This window comes from Musca domestica, unplaced genomic scaffold (genome assembly GCF_030504385.1).
Source record: "Musca domestica strain aabys unplaced genomic scaffold, Musca_domestica.polishedcontigs.V.1.1 8, whole genome shotgun sequence".
Classification (NCBI taxonomy): domain Eukaryota; kingdom Metazoa; phylum Arthropoda; class Insecta; order Diptera; family Muscidae; genus Musca; species Musca domestica.
The window spans coordinates 430742-458575 of NW_026712409.1; the positions used below are offsets into that span (position 1 = coordinate 430742).

Here is a 27834-nt window from a genome sequence, read left to right on the forward strand (position 1 = left end):
AATATGAAAAATATTTTGGTAAACAAATTTAACCGTTGAGCTAGTCAATAATGAGATCTTTTTGGTCCTTTTAAAATATTGTTTAAACTCCCTTTAAACGAGCACGTCAAAATATTCCACAGAATTATTTGTCATAAAATTCTCCTATAGGTCCTAGAAGACGTCAAGGGTCTAAATCTTATCTAATCACCAGGAATTCATATATATTAAAAACCCATTTTAGGGTTAACGCCGAACTTTGTGTGAGTTTGTGCAAAAATCTGAAACAAATCATCATTTTAGAAGGATGACATCAAAGAAAAAAATTCTTCATAAAATTCACCAAAGAAAAGAAAAATTGTATGTCAAAATATTTTTGCAATAATATTCCGAAAAAATCGAAAGTATTTCTTAATTTTTTTTGATCAATTTTTCCCTGATTTGACGCTTTCGGTGAAGGTGTACAAAGAAGAAACAAAATTTCATAATAAACAATGTATACATGTACAATAGTTTTTATGATACTTGATACTTAGATGCTTTCTTTCCCCTTATTTGAGCTTCTGTATCTCCTCCACTTATTCTTCACTTCTGTTGAATTCCTGCAACTTTTTGACGCCTCCATTCTGAAATGAGATTGAAATAATTTATACTACAGATTCCCAGATTTATTATTCATCATTACCTTAGAGTTTCGTCCGGAAATGGGTCCTAAATTCGCGTGATTTTGATTTTAACCAAAGAAAATAATTTTTGTTGACAATTTTCACAAAAAAAAAAATCAAAACAAATTTGTCAACAAAGGACAGATTTGAGAAAAGTTTGTGCAAAAAAGTGTTTCTCAAGCATTGTTGAAAAATTCTTACGATAAACTATTTTCATAATATTATTCTCAAGCTGTATTGTATTTTTGGTATGTTGGGTATGTACTAAAAGTGAGAACCCAACATACCAAAATGGCTTGAGAATAATATAACAATAAGCTTATGAACATAAGCCTTAAGCTTGAGAAAATCTTGAGAAAACGTTGAAAAATGTTTGTGTAACAAGTATAGAATAATCGAAACGGAACGTTTATTTATAAGCTTATACTTGAAATTGTAGAATAAGCTTACGAAAATAATATTATATTAAGCTTATTTTTGTAATAGTATAAAATATTATTTTTTTTTTTTAATTTTTAACCATTTTTCACATTTTTTTTCTTGATGGACATCCCAGTAGTCCACTGCCTCATGTAGCCTTGATATTCTTACGCTTTCTTCTCCCTTATTTGAGCTTCTGCATCTTTTCCACTAAGACTACACATCTATTGAATTCCTGCAACTTTTTTGATGCTTCCAATCTGAAATGGGATTGAAATAATTTATGTAAAAGATTCCCGGATTTTTTATTCATCCATACCTTAAGAGTTCGGTCCCGAAATGGGTCCTAAATTCGCGTGATTTTGTTTTTTACCAAAGAAAATAATTTCTTGCTGACAATTTTCACAAAAAATCAAAACTAATTTGTCAACAAAGGACAGATTTGAGAAAAGTTTGTGGAACATAAGTGTTTCTCATGCATTGTATGTTTTAATAATATTGTTCTCAAATTGTATTGTATTCTTTGTATGTTGGGAATTATGTAGTATAGTATCCAAGTAAGAATTATTGTAGATCAAATGTCATTGTGAGACTCTGAACAAAAGAAAGTTGTACACTTACTTGAAAAATATACTCAGCACGAATTATTGAGTAACCTCGTAAGCTGTACTGTGATCGATGCAAAAATGTTTGCAAATTACAGGCAATACTTTACTTATTTTAATTTTCACATAATAAGCATTCAATATCGTATTTTACCATTAAATAACTAATTTTTCATTATGAAACTGCAATTTAGATTCAATTTTCTCGACAAATTTAAATGGGTAATGCATTCGTTGTTCAAAACAGAAGTTTTCTTACAAAATCTTGCTGAACGTTGTTCGATATCTTTCTGCAAAATTTGCACGCCAGAGAAAATATTTTCTCCATAGACTTTACTTAGCAATTTTTGGCTATGGTCGTAAACAAATGAAAATATAGACAACGAAATGCTCTCTCCGTTTATCTTCGAAAATTCTGCAGTGCCAAATTTACGGAACAGCTTTAATCGCAAATACAAAATAATCGCGGAGTCTTCGTTAAGTACAATTCTTTGTTAATTTATTTTGTTCGTATGACTTCGAATAATATCACTTAAGACTACAAAAAAGCACGTGTGCCTAAATAAATCTCAATTAAAAGGACATACACATATGCAATCAATAATGTTTAAAACTAGGTTGTATCCCGAACACTTTGACCTCGTGGGTTTGAGGGGACACATTTTTACTACTCTACGCTAATTGATCTAAGCTACCGTTTGCCTTTGTTGCCAATCACAGACTCCAGGACTCGTACGAACTGGTCCATGAACTTACATGGGCCCAATGAGGGAAACTGGCTAGGAATTCTCTAAACTCCTCTGCAATGTTGATATTGTCCGTAACTTTGTGGCCAATTACAGCAAGGTCAAATGTTGGACCAGACCAGTGTGGATCTTGGTGCTGAAAGGGTAAATGGTTAGGCTCCCAATGATCTACTTAGAGAAGTAGCGAAGCTTGCTTTCTCACCTTAAATTTTAAACTGAACTTGAGTGGTGATGGATCCCGAGCATAGGAAAAATATACAAAGAAGGGTGGGACGAATTTATTTTCCAACGGAATTTTTGTGAATGACCAGTCTACCAATGTCACATTCTCTTTGGGCTGAATGAACATACTGATGTGATTAGGACCTGCAACCTCCAAATTGAAGACAACCGTGTCTGGAGCTGCACTCTGTTTCGAAGTTATGCGCATGGAAGGCCATCCACTGCGACTAGGCTGAGAAGCTGGGACCCAGAAACTTTGATTTCTAAAGGCGAAGATAATCGACAGCAATGAAAAAACTTAAAGAACAAATAAATATTTCCAAATTGACGCTAACTCACCGCCATCCCAACCACCGTGTGCTATAGATTGGAAAACCGCATTGCACCTCTTTTTCGCAGTCCTCCGCATGATTTGCTTTGGTCAGATTGGAATTTTCGAACATAAAGTCGATTGAATGGGGGTGACGGTCCACCGGTACAACATAAAAACCAGAGTCTTCGCGCCTGATACTCATCGCAGCATCGCCATTGTGGAAGGTACGGGTAGTGTGCTGAAATAAGGGAAGGTGTCTAGTTAGGCATGATCATGGGTTCTGCATTCGTTGCTATGGGAATGACGAACATCGTGGTGTACATGTATGTACACTTGCCTCACTGTCCGATCAACAAACAAATTATTCTGCTAAAATTGAATCATCAAATATATGCATCCATAATTTAGTCTCTGCAAAGCACAGCTCCTTCAACATTTACTGTTTTGAAAAAAAAAAAAAAAAACAAACTACCTGGACGACGTTTAAATAGACATATTTACTTCGTTGGTGGATTCCTTAAAGAAAAAAGACATTGGCAGCAGGAGAAGTCTAAGGTCTAAACTCATCTCCAGTGTGACTTTATTTGGTGCGTCTGGATTTGAGGCCAACTAACTTGGCTCGAATGTAGCATTAGTGCCAAGTTAGATGTAATGTGTCTTCATACTTATCTTGACTTTCTCCATAAAACAAGCGGGAGGCTGTTCAATCCACTTAGGATTCAAAATGATGTATTAAATAGTGCTATACAAAGTGAGGTATTCATAATTCGTTCTCAAGAGACATTAAAGATTGAGTATTAGCAAAATAATAAAAGAAAATCGGAAACGTATTTACAATTTAATAGAAAATAATTGTTAACCAAAAGCTAAACAAAAAGGAGAGATCGAAACATTTACCATAGATCTAAGTTAACAGGAATGTTGAGATCCACGAAGTTTGATGAAAATCGCTGGCTTGTTTCGTATGTTATGAGAGATGTGTTTATTCAAAATATTGGCCTTTTGTGGGGGAGGTACCAGAAGGAGTGGACCGATATTGCTCATTTCCGAACTCGATCTAGTTTGGACCAAATCGGATACTCCCTTCGCACCAACCAGACGGACACCCCTAGATCGACTCCAAATGTCCTCAAACGGATTCGATTCAAAGAGACCTAAGGTCTTAGACCATTATTTCGATGAGGCACGTTTTGACCGTATCAAATGATACATACTCTCGGTAGCCATATGGCTGAGGGTATTAAAACTAGTGTCTGGGTTTTGAAAGAAGTCTCTTACATCCGTTTTGTTTTACATACTTGAAATGCGCTTATATAAAAATAAAATAAATTCAAGGTGGGCAACAGTTATGGACTCATTACATTTTTTTTTGGAAATGGCATATCCATCCGAATATGCATGTGAATTGTTTTACATAACAGTTCTTCCTAATAGCTGGCGTACACCTTCGACTTTTTTCACCACAAAACTTAAATGAGTACATGCATTTATATATTAAGGAAAGTTCCGGAAACACGTCGCACTGTAAAGTTTTCAAAGTTTACTAATTCAACTTTCCCTGAACTTATTTTGCTTTTTATTTCGGGGTAGGTTGAAAATTAAAAATCCATTACTGGACACCATTTGAATGAATTTAAACCTTTTTTAAATCTCCCATCCTTTTATTTGGTTGGCTTGAAGATACGCACTTTTCGTGTTTGAGTAATACGGTCGTACGAAACATTTTACCATGGTGGGGAATGCCAATTTTCGATTATTTAAATATATTTTGACTTGTGTTATGATTATTCAAATTGCTGACCCTCTATGGAGTTGGCTCCGAAGGAATGGGACAATATTGTCCATTTCGTATCGGACCTAAATAAATATGATAGAAATATTGCGAGTGCCAGATGTGGATATGACTTTATATGAGATATGTAATAATTTAAAAAAAAATAAAATGTGTGTGAGGTTCCAGTTATAGTGGACGGAAGTATTCTACTTTCATACTTCATCTGATACAGATAAAAATATTGGAATGAGCAAAATTACAAGAAAATCGAAATGTTGACCCTTTGTATACTTGATGGAATGGACCGATATTGTCCACTTTTGCACCTGAGGCAGGACCGATGCAAATATTAGGGGATATATATTTTTAATTTGACCGATAGACCGATATTGCCCATCTCCGAACTCGATGTAAGTTTGTTAAGTTTGGATCAAATCGGATACTACCGTCGACATTTTTCGTACGCACCGGCCGGCAGACAGACAGACGGACGGACATCGCTAGATCGACTGCAAATGTCTTGAAACGGATTTGACCCAAAGAAACCTAGGGTCTAAATCCGTTATTTCGGTGAGGCACATTTTGGCCGTATTAAATGATATATACCCTCTGTAGCCATATGCCTGAGGTTATAAAAAATGGCTAGTACAACTTATGCATTGAAGAAATTTGCCCACTGGACCTCTCGTTTGCCTTATTTGTACCATGCTTAATACATATACATAAATTGTAAGATCAATCGAGTGTAACGAAATAGTTTTGCACCTTCCCATACAAGTTAAAAGGCCGTGGGAGAGAGCAATGTGTGTCCCAATGCTTTGTTTTTTTTTTTTCACTTTCAGGTGAACACAAAGTTATAGTTTGTCAATTGGAAATGTCGGATTTCCAAGGTGAAGTGGTGGAAGAATCGGTCGACTTTCTAACATGATTTAGAATTTGTTTAGCGGCAGCTCCTTCGAACCTATTTTATTTGCTAGTCTTCTGAGGAGTTTGCTATAACAGTCAACATTATCGAAGAGAAGGTAATCACTTTGGAAGAGAAGACAGTCACTTTGGAACGGTTGATTTACTTATAAGTTATCACCATGTTACGATAGTTACTCCGATCTGAGGCCTTTTGGCGCACAGTGATTCCTGCGCAGCATGTGGCCGCTGGCCAAACACGGATTGGCTGACTTGTGTTTTATTTTTAACCTACCACAGCATAGAATCTTTGAGGCGCATCCTTTTCAACATAGGGGAATGCAGCAGGGGTAGCCGCCAATACTACGAACACGACGCAAAGCACTCCGAACAAAGATATGATTGTTTTGGCTTTACGGAACAAACAGAGCAATGGAACCTGCAATGATATGTTGATATATGTACGTGCAGTTGTATTTATGTAATTGAGAGCCCCCATTCAGCATCACTCACCAAGAAGGCTGCAAACAGGAGACACATCAATGCGGTGAAGCCACCAATTAGAATTTCCGGATTGGAATTCGCTCCATCGCGACCCTGCATTGGAACGAACGTAACGTAGAAAGCATAGCAGATGTAGGTATAGAACAAGTATGGTAGGACTTGACAAGCGGCATGGGGAATCAGCCAGTGGAAATCTGTAATAAACGCTGAGTCAGACAAAGCTCGACGAGAACCACGCATCCCTTATTTGCACTTACTCTTCTTATGGAAACACGTGACCATATTAAGGATCACCGACAATGTGTAGAAGCCAATGCACAGCATGATGACAAATGCAGAGCGTATGCCGAAGGCAATCATCAGTATGGTTATTATGGTCAGTATCAAGCAGTGGGCATGCATTAGTAGCTGTATAGCATAGGCCAGTGGCAGGCCGTGTTCTTTGGTCCGACTGAAGTAAATGGCCGGCAAGATGCCCATAACAAAGAACATGGGACAGAAGTACAGGCCGAAAATCATCCACGGCTGAGAGAACCAGGCCATGGACAGTCCAATGGCATCCATGAAGACAGCGATCAAGAGGGTCACGCCCATTGCCAGCATAACGGTGGCCAATTGAATGCCGAATAATATTCCGAATTTGGTAAAAATTCGACGACGGAACATTCCTGTTTGATGAGCCATATTCCAAACATAGCCCAGCAGGGTTAAAATGAATAGCACACAGATGGTAATGTTTACAGCCAGGCCCGTCTCCTCTGAGTAGTAGACGATAAACCAGCCAAGGATGTCGTAGAAAACCGTGTGGCCCTCGGCATATTTCTGGAAGAGAAGAAGGTTCTACCTCACGCCTGTTTAGTTGCTATCGATTAACTCATACCTCAGGGTCTTCCAATTCCGGAGCATTTGCCAACGCCTTTGCCAGACTCAGTATATTGTTTCCCGTCAACTGGTACGTCCTTCGCGGAATTGCATTGAAGCGATCATATTTCGTGTGGTAGACATATCCATTGTATGAGTGCGCCATATCCAGGCCGGGTATATTTCCAAAGTCTCGGAAAATTCGATAATCGGTTTCGGAAGGAACAAAACCGTTTTGAAACAGTTCCTCGCCAATAGTAGATGCGTAGGGGTGGACAATATGTGCTCCGTAATACTGTAATAGAAACATGAATTAATTCAATATTCCGATGCTTGTATTTGATAAACCTCAGGATTGGTTGCATCCATGCGGTATTGTTCCAATACGCACCTTCATGAGCCACGGATGATCAGGGCCGGATTGAAATAGAATTTCCCTGCCTCCAGATCCCGCTGAGTCCAAATTTATCACAGCCCTGTAACGAAACTCAGATGCTGGTTAAATTGTGGCCACATCGGGCTAACGCGATTAAGTCGTACCTAACATTTTCCGCCCATGGATGCTGCGTTATGAAGGCATGAGAGCCCTGCAAGGGATTCTCCTCTGCACCGTTGAAGAGGAATACAATGGGGTGTTCCAGCGGAGTATCATATTTCGTAATGATCCTCATAGTTTCCAGCATAATCACAATCATCATGCCTGCATCGCCGGCACCTGAACTGCCAGGAACCGAGTCGTAGTGACTGTTTATGAGCAATGCGGCAGTACTGTTCGAATTTTTACGCGACACACGAACTACCACATTCTGAATCGCCTGATAGTAGTTAACCATCTTCCATAGCACGTAATTTCCCGACGCGACCTGGACATCCTCCTCAATTTCGAACAGGTCGAGGCGAGCGTCTTCTTTTATGTTCGCTATTTCGCTGAGCAAAAAGTGAACCGCCACCTGTTCGTTGGCCGGACTGCCCACGACTTTGGGTCCAATCTTCGAAAGTCTCAACAACGTATTCTCAGCTCTCTCGCCAATAAAACGTCCTGGATTATTGGCTTCTTCGTCGATGGTAAGTGTGTCGGGGAAATAATGAAAACTGGGTATGACCACCAAATAGAACAGTAGAAACCAGAACGCCACAAACACTGGCGCCCAATACCAACCGAATTTGCTCCGGTTGTAAATTATCTTCATGTTTTCGTATTTGGAATTCATCGTGTTAGCCGCCGATTAGGGCGTGTAACTTTCCCTGTAATCGAAATAAGAAACACAAATTGTTAATCTTTTTTCATCGCAGTTAAAGTAAATAAAGTTTGCTGCGCTAGTAGGGATTATCAATGTGCACACATACACATATATGTACACCACTTGGCTAAGATTCCTCACATGAAATTCTTCAAAGTGCCGGCACCTATATCAACACGACTTGTATCGGCTATCAATTAATTGCTCCTCCAATCATAAAGCAATTCCGATAACACCAATTAAAAGCCACTTCAAACTGCAACTGCTGTCACAGTATCTGCATCAAGTGTGTGTCCGAGCCACAGAATTCGTATTAATCGAATCATAATCTAAAATGTTAGACATGATGTGTACACGGATATACAGGCATACGTGTATTGTTTCTGTGAAATGATAGGTGGATGGTTGGTCTAAGGGTCAACTACAAATGCACATCTTCTTTGTTAGACATTTTGCTTGAAAAAATCTCATTTTTGTTTGTTGAACAACACCCGAACGAATTGCAATAGATTTCTGGCAGATCAAGTTCGAAGCCCCTATAGCGGTATATCCACATATGTGGCATATGGTTGGTTTCAGCCACATTTTACATCGGATTTTGGACAAAAATGTTCAATTTCGGCTTTGGTATTTTGAAGAGTTTACCCCCAATCAATTAGTTGTAATTTGGAGTGTGAAAAACAAATCTACCACCGTTCCAGCTACCGTCAATTTTATGGTCTGGCTAAATGGAATAAAATAGGTCTGTAGGATAACTTTTCCAACAAAAAAAAAAAAAAATAATAATCAGTAAGCGGCACTGGGAGATATTTCTCTCTCACACACAAAAATTGCAAGAAGTTATCGAACGACATTCAATCATTATCGAACAATGTTCTCTCATTGCAATTTGAATCTCACTCTTCGCTCCCTAAATTATATAGTTCTAAGAGTGATATGAGTGAAGAACGCAGCTTTATCCTGCTGTAAAGATTGTTTTAAAAAACGATGATCGCAGCGTCTGGCAGTACTATATGCGTCCTTAAATGCTCGCGGAGTCCCGCTATCACCTTCGTAGTAAATTTTAATGTTTCTACGGCAACCCTGTGGTTTTTAGGATTTTTTCAAGTTTAACCTTAGTTTTTAGTAATTTAAAAATGTCCTTGCAACCCCTTGATGTGGCGACGTTACACATTTCTCGGAAATTAGGAAATATGTTATTTTGCGTAACAATCTTTTAAAGAGTAAGCAATTATTTCAAATATTTTGTTAGGATTCGTTTAAATCGAGGTGGTGGTCATTATTGAGCAATTGTTTTTGCTTGATCTAACTCGGAAATTTTATCCGACTATTGTCGAAAAACGGACCGAACTTGGACCGCATGGTTCGGTGGGTTGTCAGCAAACACATACACACACCTATGTGTTCGTCTGCTTGTACTCTGGAAAGCAGCAGAACAAATTGCTATGTTGAATCTTCATATGAGCACGCCTGCATGCACACGTATAAACATATCAGTAAAACAATGAAAACATTAATGCCTCCGTCAACTCTTCCATGATGTGGTCTTACAGCCATTTACTCAATTATTGGGAGCGAAAATATTTATCGGTCGTCGCTCACAATTCGAAACAAAGCAAAACCGAATCGAATCCGTCCATGCGATTGAAGACAAAGTTACAATGTTTTTGTTCTACAAATTATTTGAATGGGAGGGTCGCACAGAATGCGCACATTTGTTTTCCATAAGATCTGTTGAGAGAGTAGCGAAATGGAGAACAAGTTACAAATACAGCACACAGCGAATAAAAATATTAGTCGACAATGTCCAGTAAATTAAGAACCGAAGAACATTGTCTTGGTCCTAAAATGGGTTTTTTTTATAAATAAGAATGTCCTGTTCTCAGTCGAACAGAAGTTGTTTTAAACAGTTTCTCTTGCATTTAAACGCTATTGTCTTTGATTGCGTTCCCATTGAACAGGTTAAGATTGGCCATTGCAGAAGCTTCGAAAACCAAAGTATAGGACGACTGTATGTGCAGTGGGTGTGTTGGGATATGAAGCCTTCCAAATGAGCAGCATAACTTCACAGCCCAGAAAAAAATCTGTGCTGTGTACACCGAATAAGCCTGTAAAAGGTAATGAAAACAAAACTACCTTCCGGTTTTATAATCAACAGAACTTAATTTTCTCAATACTAAGTAAAGAGTATCGTCGGCACAGATTAAAAGCGTCCAACTCCAAAATCGGAAAAAAAAACATAAAAACCATACGATGACTTTTTTGTGTAGATTTAAGGCTTGAAACAACCCAAATAAGCGTAATCGTAGAACAAATTGGACTGGGGGAGGGACAGGTTCTCAAAAACAAAAATTAAGTCTTTCGGCAATTTACCCATCTTGGGCGTTTGAGTGGGAAGGACAGTAGTGAAGCTATATTCCACATTATTACCACAGGATAATAGGATGTGATAAAGTTGAGAGACTAAGAGTGTTTTTATTTAAAATAATGACCATTTGTGGGACCAGTGCTAATAAAGTTTACCACCACCGTCCATTATCGCACCGGAAATATTTGAATGTTTCAACTATAAACTCCATCGGATACTCTCATTGATCTATGTGAGACACATTTACATCAAACCTAATATGGAATTAAAAAATGAAATGGAAAATCTTTTTTACATTTTATAAACCTGTGTAGAAAAGGAATCACATATTGGGACTGACCGAGGTCTAAAAACAATATTACGAAGTGTGAAAATAGAACTTCTTTAAGGACAGAATACGCTAGTTATTAAGAATGTATCTTTTTATGAAGAGTCAATTTATTTTAGCTGTGTTTCTTAAAACTTTTTCCACGTTTTAAAGCAAAGATGTCATTCTCTTTGAAAACTTTTTGCTGTAAAAACTTGAAAGAATAACAAATAGATTCGGAGGTTTTCCATTATTATACATTATTTTTATTCTAATTCCCGTCTCAAGTAAGTCTGCCAAACCATTACACCTGAAATAAGTAGTAGTTATTTTTTGGTCACTAAAGGCCAACAAATGACTTAGAACCATTGTTCTAGCTTTAAAAACAGAGCCGTACATTCGACGACACTCAATCACGTTGAAACAATAAAACGCGTCCATATAAAGATACTTTTGAAAACATTCAAATCTTAGAAAATATAATGGAAAAAACTATATTTTTATTGCTGTTTTTCTTTATCTACTTAAGAAGATCTTTGAATAAATTTTAGAGAATTCTACTTTCGCTAAACTGAAAATTTGCAATTTTTAAAATTTGTTCCAGAGCTTGCAAGAATGTACAAGTTATTCAAAAAAAGTTTTACATTTTCAAAATTTTCAGTTACGATAAATTTAATTTATTCAGATTCGAAACTTTGTTTAGTTTTTGAAATAATAAACAAAGTTTGAATCACTTTTTATTAAATTTTATAAATGTTGCAATTTTATTAAAATAGTGTTTTTTGCCAGTATGCATAGCATGATCCAATAATCGGCATCGGCATGGACCTGAAAATAATTATGCCAAATTTGATCGAAATCGGGTTAGATATAGATATAGCTCCCATATATATTGCTCATCCGATTTGTTATTTTTGTCCTCCGCAGCCGTAATATGCACTCTGTAACAACGATATTTGGGGAAATATATCAAATATAACTCAGAAACACCCTTGCTGAATTTTATCGAGATCGGTTAATATGTGGATATAGCTCCCATACACATCTTCGTCCGATTTGCCTTTATTTGTGCACCAAACGTGTAATATTAGCCCAAATGGAATGGAATTTGGTACTTACGACTAAATTGAGTCTAGAAACCAGTATGTCAAATTTGGTGGAAATTGGTTCAGATATAGCTACAGCTCCCATACATATTGTTCATCCGATTTATTGAATTTGCCCTGCATAGCCGTTATATGGACTCAGTAGTATCGATATTCGAGGAAATATATCAAATACAGCTCAGAAATACCTTTGCCAATTTTTATCGAGATCGGTTCAAATTAAGATATAGCTCTCATATATATCTATCCGATTTCAAGTCAATTGTGCACCAAATGGATAATACAAGCCCGAATTGAAAAGGCGCAAATGTTATTCAAATATTCCTCTCATATATTAGTTCTTTGGATTTAAATTATTGCTATAATCATAGTTGGTATGATTTAATTCCCCATTAAAACTTTTATTTGTTATGTAAAGCTCTACTAAATATGCAAAGTGGTGTAGGGTATCATAAAGTCGGCCCGCCCGACTTTAAGACTTTCTTTCTGGTTTGTAAATAAAAAATACAACACAAAGGGGAATTTTTACTTAATAAAACTGATTCGACATTGTTATTGTACATTTTAATCCATATAACACAGACAATTGAATTAATTAACAAATCATTTCATCGCATTTCTTAAATATCTCAAACCTCTGCCGAACTTAGGAAAGCTGTTATATTCTGCAGATCTTCTATACTAATTTTTACAGTTGAAGAAATTTTTATCAATTGACATTATTTTAAAGTATTTATTTAACAAATTTAAATGTTTGGTTAGTTGTAAGGTCCGAAATGCATGTTTTCCTGCCACATGTCGACTTTAGCAAATCCTTAAATGTTAAAGATGGCACTGTTTAACATTTGTTAGTTTTAGCATAGCTACGAGTATTTCAAATTTGACGTCTCCACTAACTTTTTCTTAAGAGGGATTTTTTCGAGCTGAAGGACCTTTTTTACACAGAGATAGGTATCTTTATATTCGAAGCTATTATACATTTCTTTTTACCCCTAGTCATAAAAATCCTTATTTATCTGGGACACTTAGGCACATTTATCCTACAAAGTTCATGTGCACACATATTCCACAATGCATCTGTAGGTTTGTTGCAATTGTTAGAAAATAAAAGTGCATATGAAAGGGTAGCCTAAAGCCTTATTTATACCGATCATGTTTTCATGAGAGGCGTTATTTAGATTGGTAATCCCTTTGATATTAGGGTAAGGGTACCAGTAGTCGGCAGTAGTAGTGCACTTGAATGGATTGGACTTGGATTTACTCATCTTCAAAATTCACTGCTTCGAAAACAAATGTGCTATGACATTCAATATATATTTGTTCTGTTCCAGAGCCTGCAAGAATGTATTAGTTTTGCCTTTTTTTGGACATCAGAAGGGAAACATCGGTTATCGTAGTAAAAACTTTTACATAGTTCCGGAACAGGGCAATTGCTATATTTTAAATGACTTCGCCGGGATGAAATAATGATATTGGTAGCAATTATAGCATAACTATCGGTTTCGATTTGAAAATATTATTCCTTGTAATAAAGGGTAATATAAATATAAACCGAGGGCATGCATTCCACCAAATCAAATCACCCCGATGACCCGCTACTGGGTCATGCGGAATTAGGAGCACTTACCCAACGCCAAATTAATGACGAATTTTCTTTCATATCTAGGTAGGCACATATGTATATTTACTTGGACCAAGTTCCCAGCCCATTACATTGAGGTGGGAAAAGTTAATAAAAAATTACTTACACACGTTTTCGCACGAAGAAAGCTCGAAAGGGCCTTTGAGTCACTGATTCAGTTACAAAATCTTAAAGCCCTTGAAAGCGTCCAAGAATATCTATGCCTGCATTAGCACTTCGTACGAACGAGTGTATGCAAATTCCGTTCTGTTTATAAAATATTTTCCGGTATTTGTAGCTTTATGTTTTCATTTCATTTTCGTTCTATTTCCACTCAAAACACATGACTAAATCTTCAAATGTTATAGGCAAATAGTCATCACATCACAGGCATATTACGGATGTATATTTGGGACACGAGACACCAAAATATGTAAATTTATGGCCACGGGTCTTAGTCGTCACAAAAATCTACTCGGATGTACGGGTTGCCCGGACGACTCTGGTCACAGCATGTGTCGGGCGAATAGGGACGTGTGAACAATTGTTGTACACTTCTGATGCAAACACACACACACTCACTAGTAAGAACCATGCAGTTGGAAATTACACTGAAACCGTTGACACTTCTGAATATGTATATTTATATATGTATGTATGAATGAATGGATGGATGAGTATGCGGGCATTTGACGCAATAATCTGGCCGGTTTAATTGTTCGGATAAATGCTTATGCCTTCAATGCAACGCAAGAACTGAGAGATGAAACGGCTGCTATAAAGAACTCTGCGTTCATCTACATATTTCCGAGCAGAGACACGATGTGGACAGAGAGATGGCACACAAGATGTGTATGCATGCTCTAAGCGAGGGCGTCTGACGATTGCTCTGTGCGTTGATCAAAAGAGAATGGGAATGAGAAAGTACAACCTTTGGCAGATGGGATGCGGTTCTCTTGGATTGGTTGGTGTAGTATTGTCGTTTCACTTGCAGATCGCGTATATCATCCTTCAGTGGACACGTACGAGCTAATATTTCGAGATCACCAGTCTTTGGCCCGGAACTTCGCGGATCACCTTCCAATTACCCTTCCGGTGGGAAACTTTACGAGCTACTGAAAATATGCTACTTCAGTAGTCGCATTTTATAAACTTTTACTCTTTAGCCAGTAGAATGGAATAGCAAGGCGGCAATTCGGTTTATCATAAACGGGCTTTTATTTGTTTATAATCGTCATTTCGTTCGAGTCGGCCGATTTGCTTCCCATATTCTGGCACTCAGAATGTATGTATGTATACACATACATATGTATGTACATGACGCGAGAGGTATTTTTGTGAGCTGCGAGTTTTTTGGATTTGTGTTTTTTATCAGCGGATTTATTTTTACAGGATGAACTCAAACATATGCTGAGTCTGAATTTAGCAGAAGAACTTCCTAGCCAAGTGAATTGCTCGGGCGAAAGAGCCTATATTAAGGAGAACGTACCATTAAATTAAAGCGGATTCTCTCAACAGCCAAGTTAAATACTCACATACATATGAGTGTATGGGCCCCCTTCAGATTGTTTGTTTTAGAATTCGAGCCCCATTGCTGGCTGGGACGTGTATTCAAATGACTGATGCGATGCTAAAGAGTGTAAGTTCTGCCATCTGTGGATACGGTTTTGAAAAAAACAATAACTCTGTCTGGGTACTTTGACAGTAACATAAACGCAGTGAACTCTATCGATAGAGAAAATCTCTATTTACTCATTGTTATGAGTACAAGATGATGTGGGACGATAAATTCCATATTCACATCAGACCTCTGGCTAAGAAAAATATTTAGATATACCTAGTTTGAAAAGAATCCTTGAGTTGAGATATAATATTGAGATATGCGAAGGTAATTGGATGGAGTTATCGTGCACACCAGCCAGCAGACAGTCAGGCGGACGGACATCGCTAGATCAAATGTCCTGAAACGGATTTAGTCCAAAGAGACCTAGAGTCTTAATCCAATATTTCGATGAGGCACGTTTTGGCCGTATCAAATGATATATACGCTCTCTAGCAATCTGGCTGAGGGTATAAAAAGAAAAAAACTCTCTCAATTTAATCGCATTTACTGATTACTTTTAGGTAAACAGAAAAAAATTCAAAAAAGGTGCGTACACATTATTACGCAGACACGTGTGTCCATATAAACGAATATAAAACAATAGCAATGAGAAATTAAACATTCGGATGCAACTGCTGCAAAAATTGAATGCACATTTGTGATTCAAAAAGATATCTCGAATTCACCAAGGCATTAGGCGATTCGATACACTTATTATTATGTTTAGAAGAATCAGAATTCCAGAGAGTAGACTATGCCCCTTGAGCATTGTTTCCATATTATTCATAATTTCTTTGGGATGGACACCATGGTGATTGGCAGCTTTTGAAGATTGTAGTTAGTTTTATAGATTATTTGAATTGCCACCATGTGCAGTGGTCAGCAAAAGTAAGCGTTCAATGACTATTTTAAAATGTAGGTATGTAGCCGAAATCTGATGTATTGAAATACTCTTGACGACTTTGAATTATTTTCGAATTATTTTCAACTATTCACAATACATTGACTTTTTATGGCAACTGTAACCCATAAAAAGTACCCAAAGACATGTATGTGCTCGCACGATACCTATGAATACAAGAATTTATTGGCGATAAGATATCGTTCCTTAATGAGTTTATAATCGTTTATAGCCATCTAACACGACACAGTTCATCCTTTCCAAACAGACTGATTAAGGCAGAAATGTAGACTTTTGGGGTACGTTTTAGTTGCTGTGGCCGATAAAGCTTGGAAACGCAATTTCCTTAAAGAATCGACGGAAATTCTACAGCCAGCTAGGACTCGGTTATTTTTGTGTGTTTATGCAGAACTCTGAAGATGAAAGTATTATGTGGCGTTTCCACTGCACTTGATTTGCTCTCTATTCGTTGTTTGACCCTTAACTATGAAAAAACTACTTAATTCTTCACACAAAATTTCCTGAGCGAACAATCATATTTGTACATTGTTCAAATCAAATCACTCTCGGAACAACGAAAAAATATGTCTCATCCCTAACAAATGAGAGCATTTATCGAAAAAATTAATTATGACATTTAAAAATTGAAAATAGAAAAATTTAATGAAATTTTGAAAAATTTTGTGAAGACTGAAATTTATGAATGAAAACTACAATGTAGAATAGCGTATGTACATTCAAACGAAAGTAAATTTTGTTTTCTCTCTCATCCGAGGTACGCGTTTTGTCCACGAGTTGAAATTACCACAGAAAACAGGAAACAAAAGAGGCAATATTTTCAAAATGTTTGTATCGGCAGAAAAAATGTTTGACAAGTGTCTCTCCAGCAGAATTTAAAAATAGAAAAATACAAAAATATGTTCAAAATGTCAACATTTACACAAAAAGTTGGAAACGTGAATGAAAATTATAAAATTAATGTTTTAATAAATCTTTGGGAGAAAAATAATCATTTCTTCTATCCATATTAGTGAGAATTTAATGTATTTTAGTATAAATTCCCATTAAAATCAACAAACAAAATTTTTGAAAAAAGGAATTATTTTACTATGAATTACGAATCGTGCCGTATGAACGGGTTAATTCGTGTACATAATTCTGAGAGCGAACAACGTTGTTCGGTTTCCAATGGAAACATGCTATTAGTGTTTCTTGGCAGAAGAAGTTTTATTAATAATTGATTAGGAAAATGTTGTCATTAGGATTGAATTGGTTTTGAAACGTTATCAATTACTCATTAAACCGCAAATGTTGAACGAATATTTTCAATACCAAATGCAACTACAACAAAAGAAAATAAAAATAGCATACAGGACAGGTCTTTGGAATTTTTGAATTTATAAATAAAATTACCAAAGATACCACACCTCCGCCCCCCAAAAAGGGATCAACATTTACAGCAAATGCAACAAGAAAGGATCATTTGTATATGAGCTGTGTCAGATGCGAAAATATACAATATCGGCCAACTCTAACATGTACCTTCGCCACAAAGAGTCAACAATTCGAATATTCGTAACACTTATAAAATGTAAAAAAGAGCACGGTTATCAACGCATCCCATCACACATCCAAATATTGTTATCTTGTGTGGAGATGGAATTAGCAGACCTCTATTTCTGCTACCTCCCCCAAAAAGGGTCAATCATTTGAATATTTATAACGTTCCGAAAATGCGAAATACGAATCCGATTCTTTTCCAACTTCGCACACCCAAATGCATGTACAAACACTAGATTTGGATTATAGTGGAGCACTTCTTCAAGTTGCTCCCCAAAGAGGGCACTTAAAAATATGTATATTTTAATGTTTTACAAGATCTGGTGTGAATATGGAATGGCCTCTCCTTTCGATACCTCCCCCTCAAGGGGTCAACATTGAAAATAGTTACAAGTCTCACACAATATAAAAGAAAAAATATTCGATGTTCTATCTTAGCAATACATTCACCTAATCAGCTACATTTATAAAGAGAACAACTCTCAGGACATGAGAAACGAGTCAGCGATTTTCTTCAAACGCAGCGTATCTCAATATTTCTATCAATCCTATATCTAATGTAAATATGAAATATGTTGGTCCACTGCTTCCGATATCTGCCTCACAAAATATAAAAATAAAAAGCTGAACACTTTGAAAAGTCTTAACGTTTAATTTTTTTTAATAAGCCGACATATGCCGAGAATATACATCTTTCGGCAAAACCGACTGATACTTTTTAATTTGGGGTTTTTTCTTTCTTTTTTATTTGTTCAGTCAAGAGAAAAACATTAGAAACAACTGATCAAACCAAAGACTTTTTATAACTTTTAAATGCATTGTCATATTTAAATGACTACAATAGCGATGAAACAATAGCACAATGGAGACATTTGGCTCCACTAGAAACTGATATCAATCAAGCAGATGATATTTTATCAGTCAAGTAAAACATAAACTATACAAAAAAAAAACTGACTTAACAAACAAAGTTGAATTTTAGGTTTATTTTTCACAATTTTTTAATTCAATCAATTTTTTTTTTTTCGTTTGTAGGTATAATGAATTGGAGTATTTATGTTCTGACTGAACATAAAACCTCGTATGTTTTCTTTTAGTTAATAAAAGTAGTTTTATTACATTCTGATAATATTTTGGCAGACACGTTTTTCACTCAGTGGCAGCTGTGGTTACATTAGATGCAGCTCGCTAAACTACATATATCAATTGCGTGTGTCAACACCCTCACAACAACACCACAATAAGTCCAAACATTGAATAACAATAATAACAACAAGTTGAATGAAGATGAAATATGTCCACAAACCGTCTAATACTTTCTAATTTGTATTTTGATTTTTGTGCAGGATAATGAAAAAAACACTTACCATCGATAGAAAACACTTTTTTAATTGCTGTTAAAGCTTTTGCACCTGCCAGTTTGACAAAATCTCCACATTTTTCTCTGCTGGAAAACCAAATATCATAGCAACATTTGTTTTATGAATACCACAAACAGTTTCAAAGTCTCTACAAAGCACAGTGAGTTTTGCGGAAAAGAAGGCAGTTGAAACATGTGTTCATCTATCCGCTAAGTTCCCAACTGTGCCGGAAAAGCTGGGCAACCAGAAAAGTCGTAAATTTTGGCTTTAGACGGAAGAAATGGTAATCTCAATGTAGTGATGTTTTTTAGACCGTAATCAGGGGAATTCAATTATTGCCGCCTGTTTTTATCGACTACGATATCACCATTTTCAGATAAGATGTCTTGAATCAGCGCCACTAACAACAACACTCGTAGGAAACGATATTTTCTGGATATTTGAAGACTGAACCGCAAGTGAATTCTTCAATTGGATATGAAAGCTGTTGCCGTTAGGACGTTTTCGTTGCATTCTCGGGATTGGAAATAAGCTGTCGTTAAAAGTGATCAAAGTGACAAGTGGTGACGGTTCCGCCTAGCGTGTCCTTTTCAAGGGATTATTTCTCATCGACAACTCTCAGGACAACACTGCCGAAATAATGGGTGTACGTACAAGAAATACCAACGTGAATATTATGTCAAGTGAAATATGGATTTGGACATTTGTGCTAAACACATTAAAAAAAAAACCAAAAAAACATCCATATCCACCGTGAAAATCCAGGCATAGGTGGATGAAAAGTAACGAGTTTTATGCCCAGCTCATCCTCATTAGCATCAGACATAAAATTAAATTTAAAACAAGTTAAAAAGCAGTAAGTTCGGCCGGGCCGAACTTTTAATACCCTCCACCATTTGCAACGAATTTGGAAATTTTCAAAAAATAAAATCCTTAAAAAATTCTGTTAAAATTTTAAAAATACCGAATATAGCCGTTATTTTGGGGTCTATACGACGTGGACATACATAGGCATTGTTTGTCATAAGCCATTACCATATTCAAATTCGAAACTTGAAATAAACGGTGAATAATGTAGCTAAAATCATCAAAATACCGAATATAGGGAGGTACCGTTATATGGGGGCTATCCGAAGACCTGGACCCGCACAGACAATTTTCTGTCACAGACTGTAGTTCCCATAACGAACTTCAAATACCAATTTTAAAACAATTCCGGTGAATAATGTCGCTAAAATCATCAAAATACCGAATATAGGGAGGTACCGTTATATGGGGGCTATATGAAGACGTGGACCTGCACAGACAATTTTCTGTCTTAGGGTGTAGTATCCATTTTGAACTTCAAATACCAAATTTGAAACAATTCCCGTGAATAATGTCGCTAAAATCATCAAAATACCGAATATCGGGAGGAACCGTTATATGGGGGCTATACGAAGACGTGGACCTGCACGGATAATTTTCCGTCTTAGGGTGTAGTATCCATTTTGAACTTCAAATACCAAATTTGAAACAATTGCCGTGAATAATGTCGCTAAAATCATCAAAATACCGAATATAGGGAGGTACCGTTATATGGGGGCTATATGAAAACGTGGACCTACATGGCCCATTTACGAACTTAACCTGCCTACTGGAAAAATAAACATGTGTGCAAAATTTTAGCCACCTATCTCAATTCATTCGAAAGATAGCGTGATTACAACAGACAGACAGACGGACAGACAGACAGACAGACGGACAGACAGACAGACAGACGGACATCGCTAAATCGACTTAGAATTTTACGCTGATCAAGAATATATATACTTTGTTGGGTCTGATATGAGTATTTCGAGGAGTTACAAACGGAATGACAAAGTTAATATACCCTCCATAGTATGGTGGAGGGTATAAAAATTTGTGAAAGTGTGCATAAAATTTTAAATTGAAACCAACACCACTTTCCCACGTTGGAACACATCCTGCCCACTGATGTCCTTCTCTTAGTGTGTGTCTCGCAAAATTTGTGCTAACGTTAAAATCGCTGATAAGCTGACACATTGTATAATGTCAATTCTAATCACGCTTGTTTATGTGTGTGTGTGTGTGCGTGTTTACGTATGAGAGTGTGTGAATTTTCAAACAACTGCCACCAATCAGCCTCGTTTTATGGCTTAATAAAAATGAAAAGAAGTCCCGCAAAAGTTTATCATAGCACTGGCAATCGTTACGGTTTTATCATGACCGAAGAAATTCCTTTCCCTTATTTCTTTTATTGATTGATATCGTGCCAATTTCCAAAAAAAAGAGACTGGAAAACTTATTCGAAACTTGTTTTTTTTTTTTTTTAATTGACTTTATCTAGACGTATCATAAACAGAAACGCTTGTGCCCATATCGGAAGCTCTGCTCAATTTTCGGTTGTAATAACCCAATAAAGTGGAATAAATACCCTTCGAGAGCAGAGTTCATTCCGTAATTTTAATTGTTCTCATTTTGTCAATGGCCATATTTATTTTGGTTAGCTATTTCACATGTTGCACTGAAATAGCTAGTTATCTATTATTCACAACTAAAAACAAAATACCGTTCATTGCTTGGACGAGAGGCTATCTTGGGAGTTCTTAAGCTGCGAATTCAAGAGCATTTAATAGTTAGTCTAGTACGATTGGAAATTTGGAGTTTTCGTACCATCGTGAAGATTCTGGACCGATTTTTTTTAAAACAAACAAAACTGGGAATTTTCGGCATTTAATCTACCTGGAAAGAACCACACATTCCAATTTCTAGCCTATTTGGTTGGAAAAGGTCTTTAAAATACCAATAATTGGATGAGTTCTTAACTTTGCATGGAATATGTGGCTAGGGTTCTCAAAAAACCAACATTTCCTAGGGCCGATTTCAAATATTGCAACTCTAGGGAAGCTAACAGAGGTGATGTCGCAATACCATCCGATATTTAGAAAAACGATTAGATCGGTTACGGTCGTAAACAGTTTTACAGCGTTACCTAAAATTCGACGTACTCTGTCGACGTTCTCACCACACAATTGGAACACATGTATTCTTATGAGACTTACCCAAATATGTTGGGCGTACAAAGTTTCAAAGTTGAACATACAAATAAATAATACAAAAAATATGAACATTTGTAATTGGAAAACATTATCGCGGTGGGAATTTAATAAAGGATCAATTTTTACAACGGTTTTATTTGGTATCTGTCGTATTTGGGTAATAAGGACGTACAAAACATTTTACCATAGTGGGAAAGTTGAATATTTGTGTACGCTACATCGAATTTTAGATAACGCTGTTACATTCGTACTGTTCTTATATGGCCTGTTCCCAAACTGCAAGAATGTTGAAAAGTTTTTACAACGATAACTGATTTTCCCTTTGCGGGTTCTGAAATATAGCAATAGTAAAACCGTTCTAAAGCTTGTATTAAAATCGTCTAGCAGATTCATCTGATGCGATTGATAATTGTGGCTTAAAAATAACAAAATATACATGCACATTTTTAATGCCCAGACATAAGTGCTCTGTTCCAAAACTACAATAATGTAAAAGTTTTTACTTTTGCTCTGTTCCAGAACCTGCAAGAATCTACTATTTTAACAGTTTTCTTCGATACCATAAAGGGAAAATCGGTTATCGTAGTAAAAAATTGTACATTCTTGCAGTTCTGGAACAGTTCATTTGATTACCTGGATAACAAATAGTCTGTTTCAGAACCTGCAAGAATCTACTAGTTTTGCAATTTTCTCCGATATCATAAAGGGAAATCGGTTATCGTAGTTAAAACTTTTACGTTTTTGCCGTTCTGGAACAGACCAAAAAACTTTTAGATTCCTGCAGGTTTTGGAACAGTGCAGACATAAACGTTTTGCCAAATTTCTGGCTCTACATGTCTCCTCAGTGTGCTGATGTCGCCAGTAAGAGACGTCGTTTCCCCTCTCATATAAATGGTTTAATTCCCAAGAACGATTATTTTTGAGAACAACTGGTTATAGAAGCGTAAGCCTTTACTTTGGCACTTAACCAATTTCGAATAGTTGACAAGCTGCACACATTTCATTTCCTCCGCTTACTTTTGTTCTGTTCCAGAACTACAAGAATGTAAACGTTTTTACCATCATAACCGATTTTCTCTTTATGATATCGAAAAAAATTGTCAACCTAGTAGATTCTTGCATCTGTTTTCCAAACCAAAAATAGGAACTTCCGGTAACACAAGTGCCGAAGTACCTCTCTCTTAATTCACACAACAAATGACGCTTCTATAGCTTATTTCTGTTTTTTTTTTTCTTTTCTTTTTTGTTTAGTTCAAATCGAAATATCACATAGATGTCGATTTTGAAGTTCCCAAGAAGATACCCTGGTACTATGCCCCACTGTTTGCATCATTTTGGCTGGCCCTGTATCTGGCCGTTGTGGTTACTCAAATAAACCACTTGCCAGATCCGCTTAATCGCGAAGATGAGGCCCGACACCCCGATGCGTTCATAGCGGAACGCGCCGAAATGCAGCTCATCAATTTGTCTCGCATTGGCCCCAAGGTGGTGGGCAGCGTGGCAAACGAAGTGACCGCTGTTGAATTTCTAAAGCAGCAAATCGAAGAGGTTAAGGCCCAGGCCAGCGACTACTTTCAGTTCGAGGTCGACGTGCAATTAGCCACCGGTAGTTACATGCACTGGTCCATGGTTAACATGTACCAGAATATACAGAACGTGGTGGTGAAGATGAGCGCTAAGAATTCGACAAGTGAAAACTATCTTCTCATTAACAGCCATTATGACAGCGTACCGGGCAGCCCAGGCGCCGGCGATGCCGGTTCCATGATCACCGTGATGTTGGAAGTGATGAGAGTAATATCCAAATCGCAGGGGCCACTCAAACATCCCATTGTCTTTCTATTCAATGGCGCGGAGGAGAATCCGCTGCAGGCGTCCCACGCCTTCATAACGCAACACAAATGGGCCGAGAACTGCAAGTAAGTAAATGTGACTAGCGCAAACTGGGTAAGTTAACTGGCGTCATGCATCCCTCCGTAGAGCACTTATTAACCTGGATGCGGCTGGCAGTGGTGGGCGTGAGGTACTCTTCCAATCCGGACCGGAAAATCCCTGGCTGATGCGCTATTACCGCGAAGTACCTCATCCCTTTGCCACATCGATGGGGGAGGAAATTTTCCAAGCCGGGATCATTCCCTCAGATACTGACTTTCGAATTTTCCGTGATTATGGTGGTGTGCCCGGTAAGAATTACACAGGCTCAATTCAAACATAAACTCTAACGTCCCTCCGTGATTTTCCCAACCATTGTAGGCTTCGATATGGCATACATTTTTAATGGCTATGTGTACCACACCGAATACGACCGAGTCAATATTATTTCTAAGCAATCACTTCAGAACACCGGCGACAATGTACTCGCCTTGGCCAAAGGCGTGGCGAACGCGCCTGAAATGGACAATCCCGAGGTAAGTGTGGGAGTTCAATTTATTTTTGTTTTGAATTGTGGCGCCACTGTTGCTATTCTTCACAGGATCATGCCGAAGGACACGTCATATTCTATGATTTTCTCGGATGGTTCATGGTATTCTACACCCAGACCACGGGGGTCATTATCAACGCGGTGGTCTGCAGCGTAGCCGTACTGGCCATTGCGGTTTCCCTATTTTTTATGACGGCCAGATCTGGGTTGACATGGGGAGCGGTTGTGACCCGCTACCTCACCACTTTTGTCATACAGATTGTATCCCTGGCCCTAGCTGCTGGGTTGACAATGTTAGTTGCCGTCTTTATGGATGGTGTCGGTCGTCCCATGACTTGGTTTTCCGAGACGTGGCTTCTGATCGGCCTCTTCTTCTGCCCAATGTTCTTTGGCATGGGCATTTTGCCGGCCTACTATCTGGAGAAAACGAAACAGGTGTGACATTACTTCCCCTTGCACGTGCCTCTATTGCTGACATTCTTCTTTCCATTGCTTAGGATAAACTCAGTCTAGGTTTTCGCATCCAACTCTTCATGCACTCCCATTGCCTGTTTTTAATTGTGCTGACCATTGTCATGACCGCCATGGGCCTGCGCTCGTCCTTTATGTGCATGATGGCAGTGCTGTTCGACATTACCGCCTTGATTGTAAACCTCGTCACGAAGTGGCACAGGAGGGCGTATTGGTTTGCAATTGCGGCCATGGTCTGTCAAATATTGCCATTCCTCTATTACACCTCCATAGCCCATGCCACCTACATGACCATGCTGCCGATGACGGGACGTTCGGGTTCTGCCTCCAATCCAGACCTCTTAATGGCGGGCATAGCAGTGTTTATGGCAATTCTGTTTGCCGGCTTTATTGTAAGTAACAGCGGGGCCGGCCAGGTGTCTGCTTCGTATTAACGAACTTGCTTCCCTCTTTGCAGATGCCTCTTTTCCTATTCTTTCGCAAAACACGCACCATCATTTATTCCTTCCTGGCAATTGCTGTCCTGTTCATCATAATCGCCGTTACCCCGGCTGGCTTTCCGTACAAAGCTAAGACGGCCACCCAAAGATATTCCCTGATTGTAGGTGATCTTGTTTCGATCTTTAGTTTTGTTCGAATTAATTGCGTTGAATCTTTTCCAGCACGCCCAACGAACTCTGCACCGTGCAGACGGTTCTATACGTCTCCAGGAAGCCGGCATTTACGTATATCCACAGGACCGCCGAATAAATAGTGCCGACGGTAATTTAATTTCTGACAATTTCGCAACGCCTCACTGCTTATATTCTCCCTCCCACGCCCATCTCTCTCTTCTCGCTTTCAGATTACATCAAAGCCATTGGCGAGAAGCACAAAGTCAGCGAATATTGTGACGTTGAGATGTTCTGCGGCATGCCGCTCTACAACCATCGTTGGCACAAGGCCAGGGAGCGTAGTTTCTGGATACCTATCGAAGAGAATCCCAATTTACCAGGTTCCAGGCCCGCACTAACTCTTCTGAACGCCCACAATCTGGAAGGCAGCATCAGTAGGAAGCGTTACGAGTTCCAGTTGGTTGGTCCCGATCATATGACCATTTTTATAGGTCTTCAGAATGAAGTCAAAATTACAGATTGGTCCTTCAATGACACAATGATACGCGAGAAATGGGAGCAGCCCTATTTCATATATTTTTCCTATGGCAAAGACGAGGTGGGATCGTTGACTTTCACCATCGATGTTGAGGTAAAAATGTGTTGCTTTGTCCACTTCTAATCTCGAGACTATGTTTCTAAATGCTATTGAGCTTTTTACAGAAATCCGATGGCAATTTCAATGTTCCCGTCCTGGAAATAGGCATTGCTGGTCATTGGATTCATCAAGATAAGAACCGCACCCCCAAATACGAACAGTTCGTCAAGAGTTTTCCCAGCTATGCGAGCGTCAATGATTGGGTGGCCACCTATGAAAGTTGGTTATTCTGATTTGCATATAGCACTCAGAAATGGACTTCGGAGGGTCGTATCACTCGAAAGCTTCGCCATGATATTCAATCCATAACTACTGACTACATGTAGCATGTAATGTACCTATTTATGTATGTGTGTAAAGCCTAGACTAAGAACAATTCTTAATTCGAACAATAAATAAAACCAACAGATCTTTTCAAGTAAAGAAGGTTCCTGTTGTTCGATACTCACTCAAAATTGTACCTCAAAATCACGAATATATGTTCAGGCCATGGCCAATGAACAGGTCAAGGTGTACGAACAGGTCACATTGCCGGTAATCCATGGCAACATTACCAATATGAGTGGCAAAACTTTTCTGCCGCAGCGAATAAAGTGTATCGCCTAATTTGAAATAAATTTAAGGCTAATAAAAATGAAAAGCCCACAACATTCTTCACCGAAAGTAATTGAATACTACTTATGGCGTTTAACGAAATGTCTCATTTTGAAATAAAATCGCAATGACGTATTTTACATACATATCTTATTTAATAAGCTAGTTTTTAACGTTGAAGATACATATGTTGGGTAACGTTGTTACCATGGTACAATGAATTCAAGGTAGGGCAGAACTATCATATGATTTCAATTTTTTTATTTTTCTGGCCTAATATGTCAACTTCATTTGTTTATGTGTGCGTATTCTTTTCAATAATAAAAAAATGTTCAGAAAATATTCAAATTCTGGTGTTTTCGCAATGCTTATTGCAACGTATGCATCGACAAAGTCTTCAGTTTTTGTCGCGAAATAAACCATAAGAGACATATAGAACATGATTTAGAAAAGAAGTGTTGACCTTTCATTCAGTTATCGCGGTTTTCAATTATTTATTCAAAATAAATGCAACAAGTTGTTTGATTTTTTATTGTTTTGATACTAATTCTGACATTACAAGCCAAACAGGTAGACCTCTGTACTTGCAATTTTTTTCAAAGTTGACCTACCTTCTCTTCATTGTACCATGGTTGTTACCAAAATTACGACCAAATACGTCGAATAAGTCTAGGTAGTGCTGTAAAAAGTAAACAATAAATAATTCCATTAAAAAGATATCTACAATTCGAAAAAGAAAATTCAATTCATTCAAGTCAATTCAAATTATGACATAGTGGGAGCTCGTCAACTTGAAACAAATGGAGATAATGGAAGCTTTAAAGAACAACAAGTATAAAAGCTGTAAGTTCGGCCGGGCCGAACTTTAAATACCCTCCACCATTTGGTACAAATTTGGCAATATCCAAAAAAAAAAAAATAAAATCCGTTAAAAATTCTGTTAAAATCTGAAAAATACCGAATGGCTAACGACG

The 27834-nt window shown here is 37.6% G+C and overlaps 2 protein-coding genes across 5 annotated transcripts; one reads left to right on the forward strand and one right to left on the reverse strand.

Moving 5' to 3' along the window:
* Positions 1–2142: 2142 nt before the first annotated feature.
* Positions 2143–14733, reverse strand: LOC101898765 (endoplasmic reticulum metallopeptidase 1). Of its 3 annotated transcripts, none has more exons than XM_005177862.3 (10): positions 14567–14733; positions 7533–8237; positions 7384–7468; positions 7012–7287; positions 6389–6953; positions 6141–6325; positions 5923–6066; positions 2977–3188; positions 2618–2900; positions 2143–2551 (listed from the first exon to the last, which is right to left on the reverse strand). In XM_005177862.3, exons 2-10 carry the CDS (start codon positions 8201–8203, stop codon positions 2384–2386), a joined length of 2589 nt encoding a protein of 862 aa, XP_005177919.1. In that variant the 5' UTR covers positions 8204–8237; positions 14567–14733; the 3' UTR covers positions 2143–2383. The 3 variants fall into 3 exon arrangements, with proteins under 3 accessions (XP_005177919.1, XP_011290209.1, XP_005177920.1); XM_011291907.3 differs by lacking the exon at positions 14567–14733 and adding an exon at positions 14218–14536; XM_005177863.4 differs by lacking the exon at positions 14567–14733 and adding an exon at positions 13763–14536.
* Positions 14734–14806: 73 nt separating this feature from the next.
* LOC101899162 (endoplasmic reticulum metallopeptidase 1) lies at positions 14807–26692 on the forward strand. Of its 2 annotated transcripts, XM_011291908.3 has the most exons (11): positions 14807–14964; positions 15028–15274; positions 23374–24041; positions 24103–24305; positions 24376–24530; positions 24596–24979; positions 25042–25407; positions 25473–25616; positions 25678–25777; positions 25860–26260; positions 26332–26692. In XM_011291908.3, exons 2-11 carry the CDS (start codon positions 15185–15187, stop codon positions 26497–26499), a joined length of 2679 nt encoding a protein of 892 aa, XP_011290210.1. In that variant the 5' UTR covers positions 14807–14964; positions 15028–15184; the 3' UTR covers positions 26500–26692. The 2 variants fall into 2 exon arrangements, with proteins under 2 accessions (XP_011290210.1, XP_005177922.1); XM_005177865.4 differs by lacking the exons at positions 14807–14964; positions 15028–15274 and adding an exon at positions 19467–19706.
* Positions 26693–27834: the final 1142 nt, after the last annotated feature.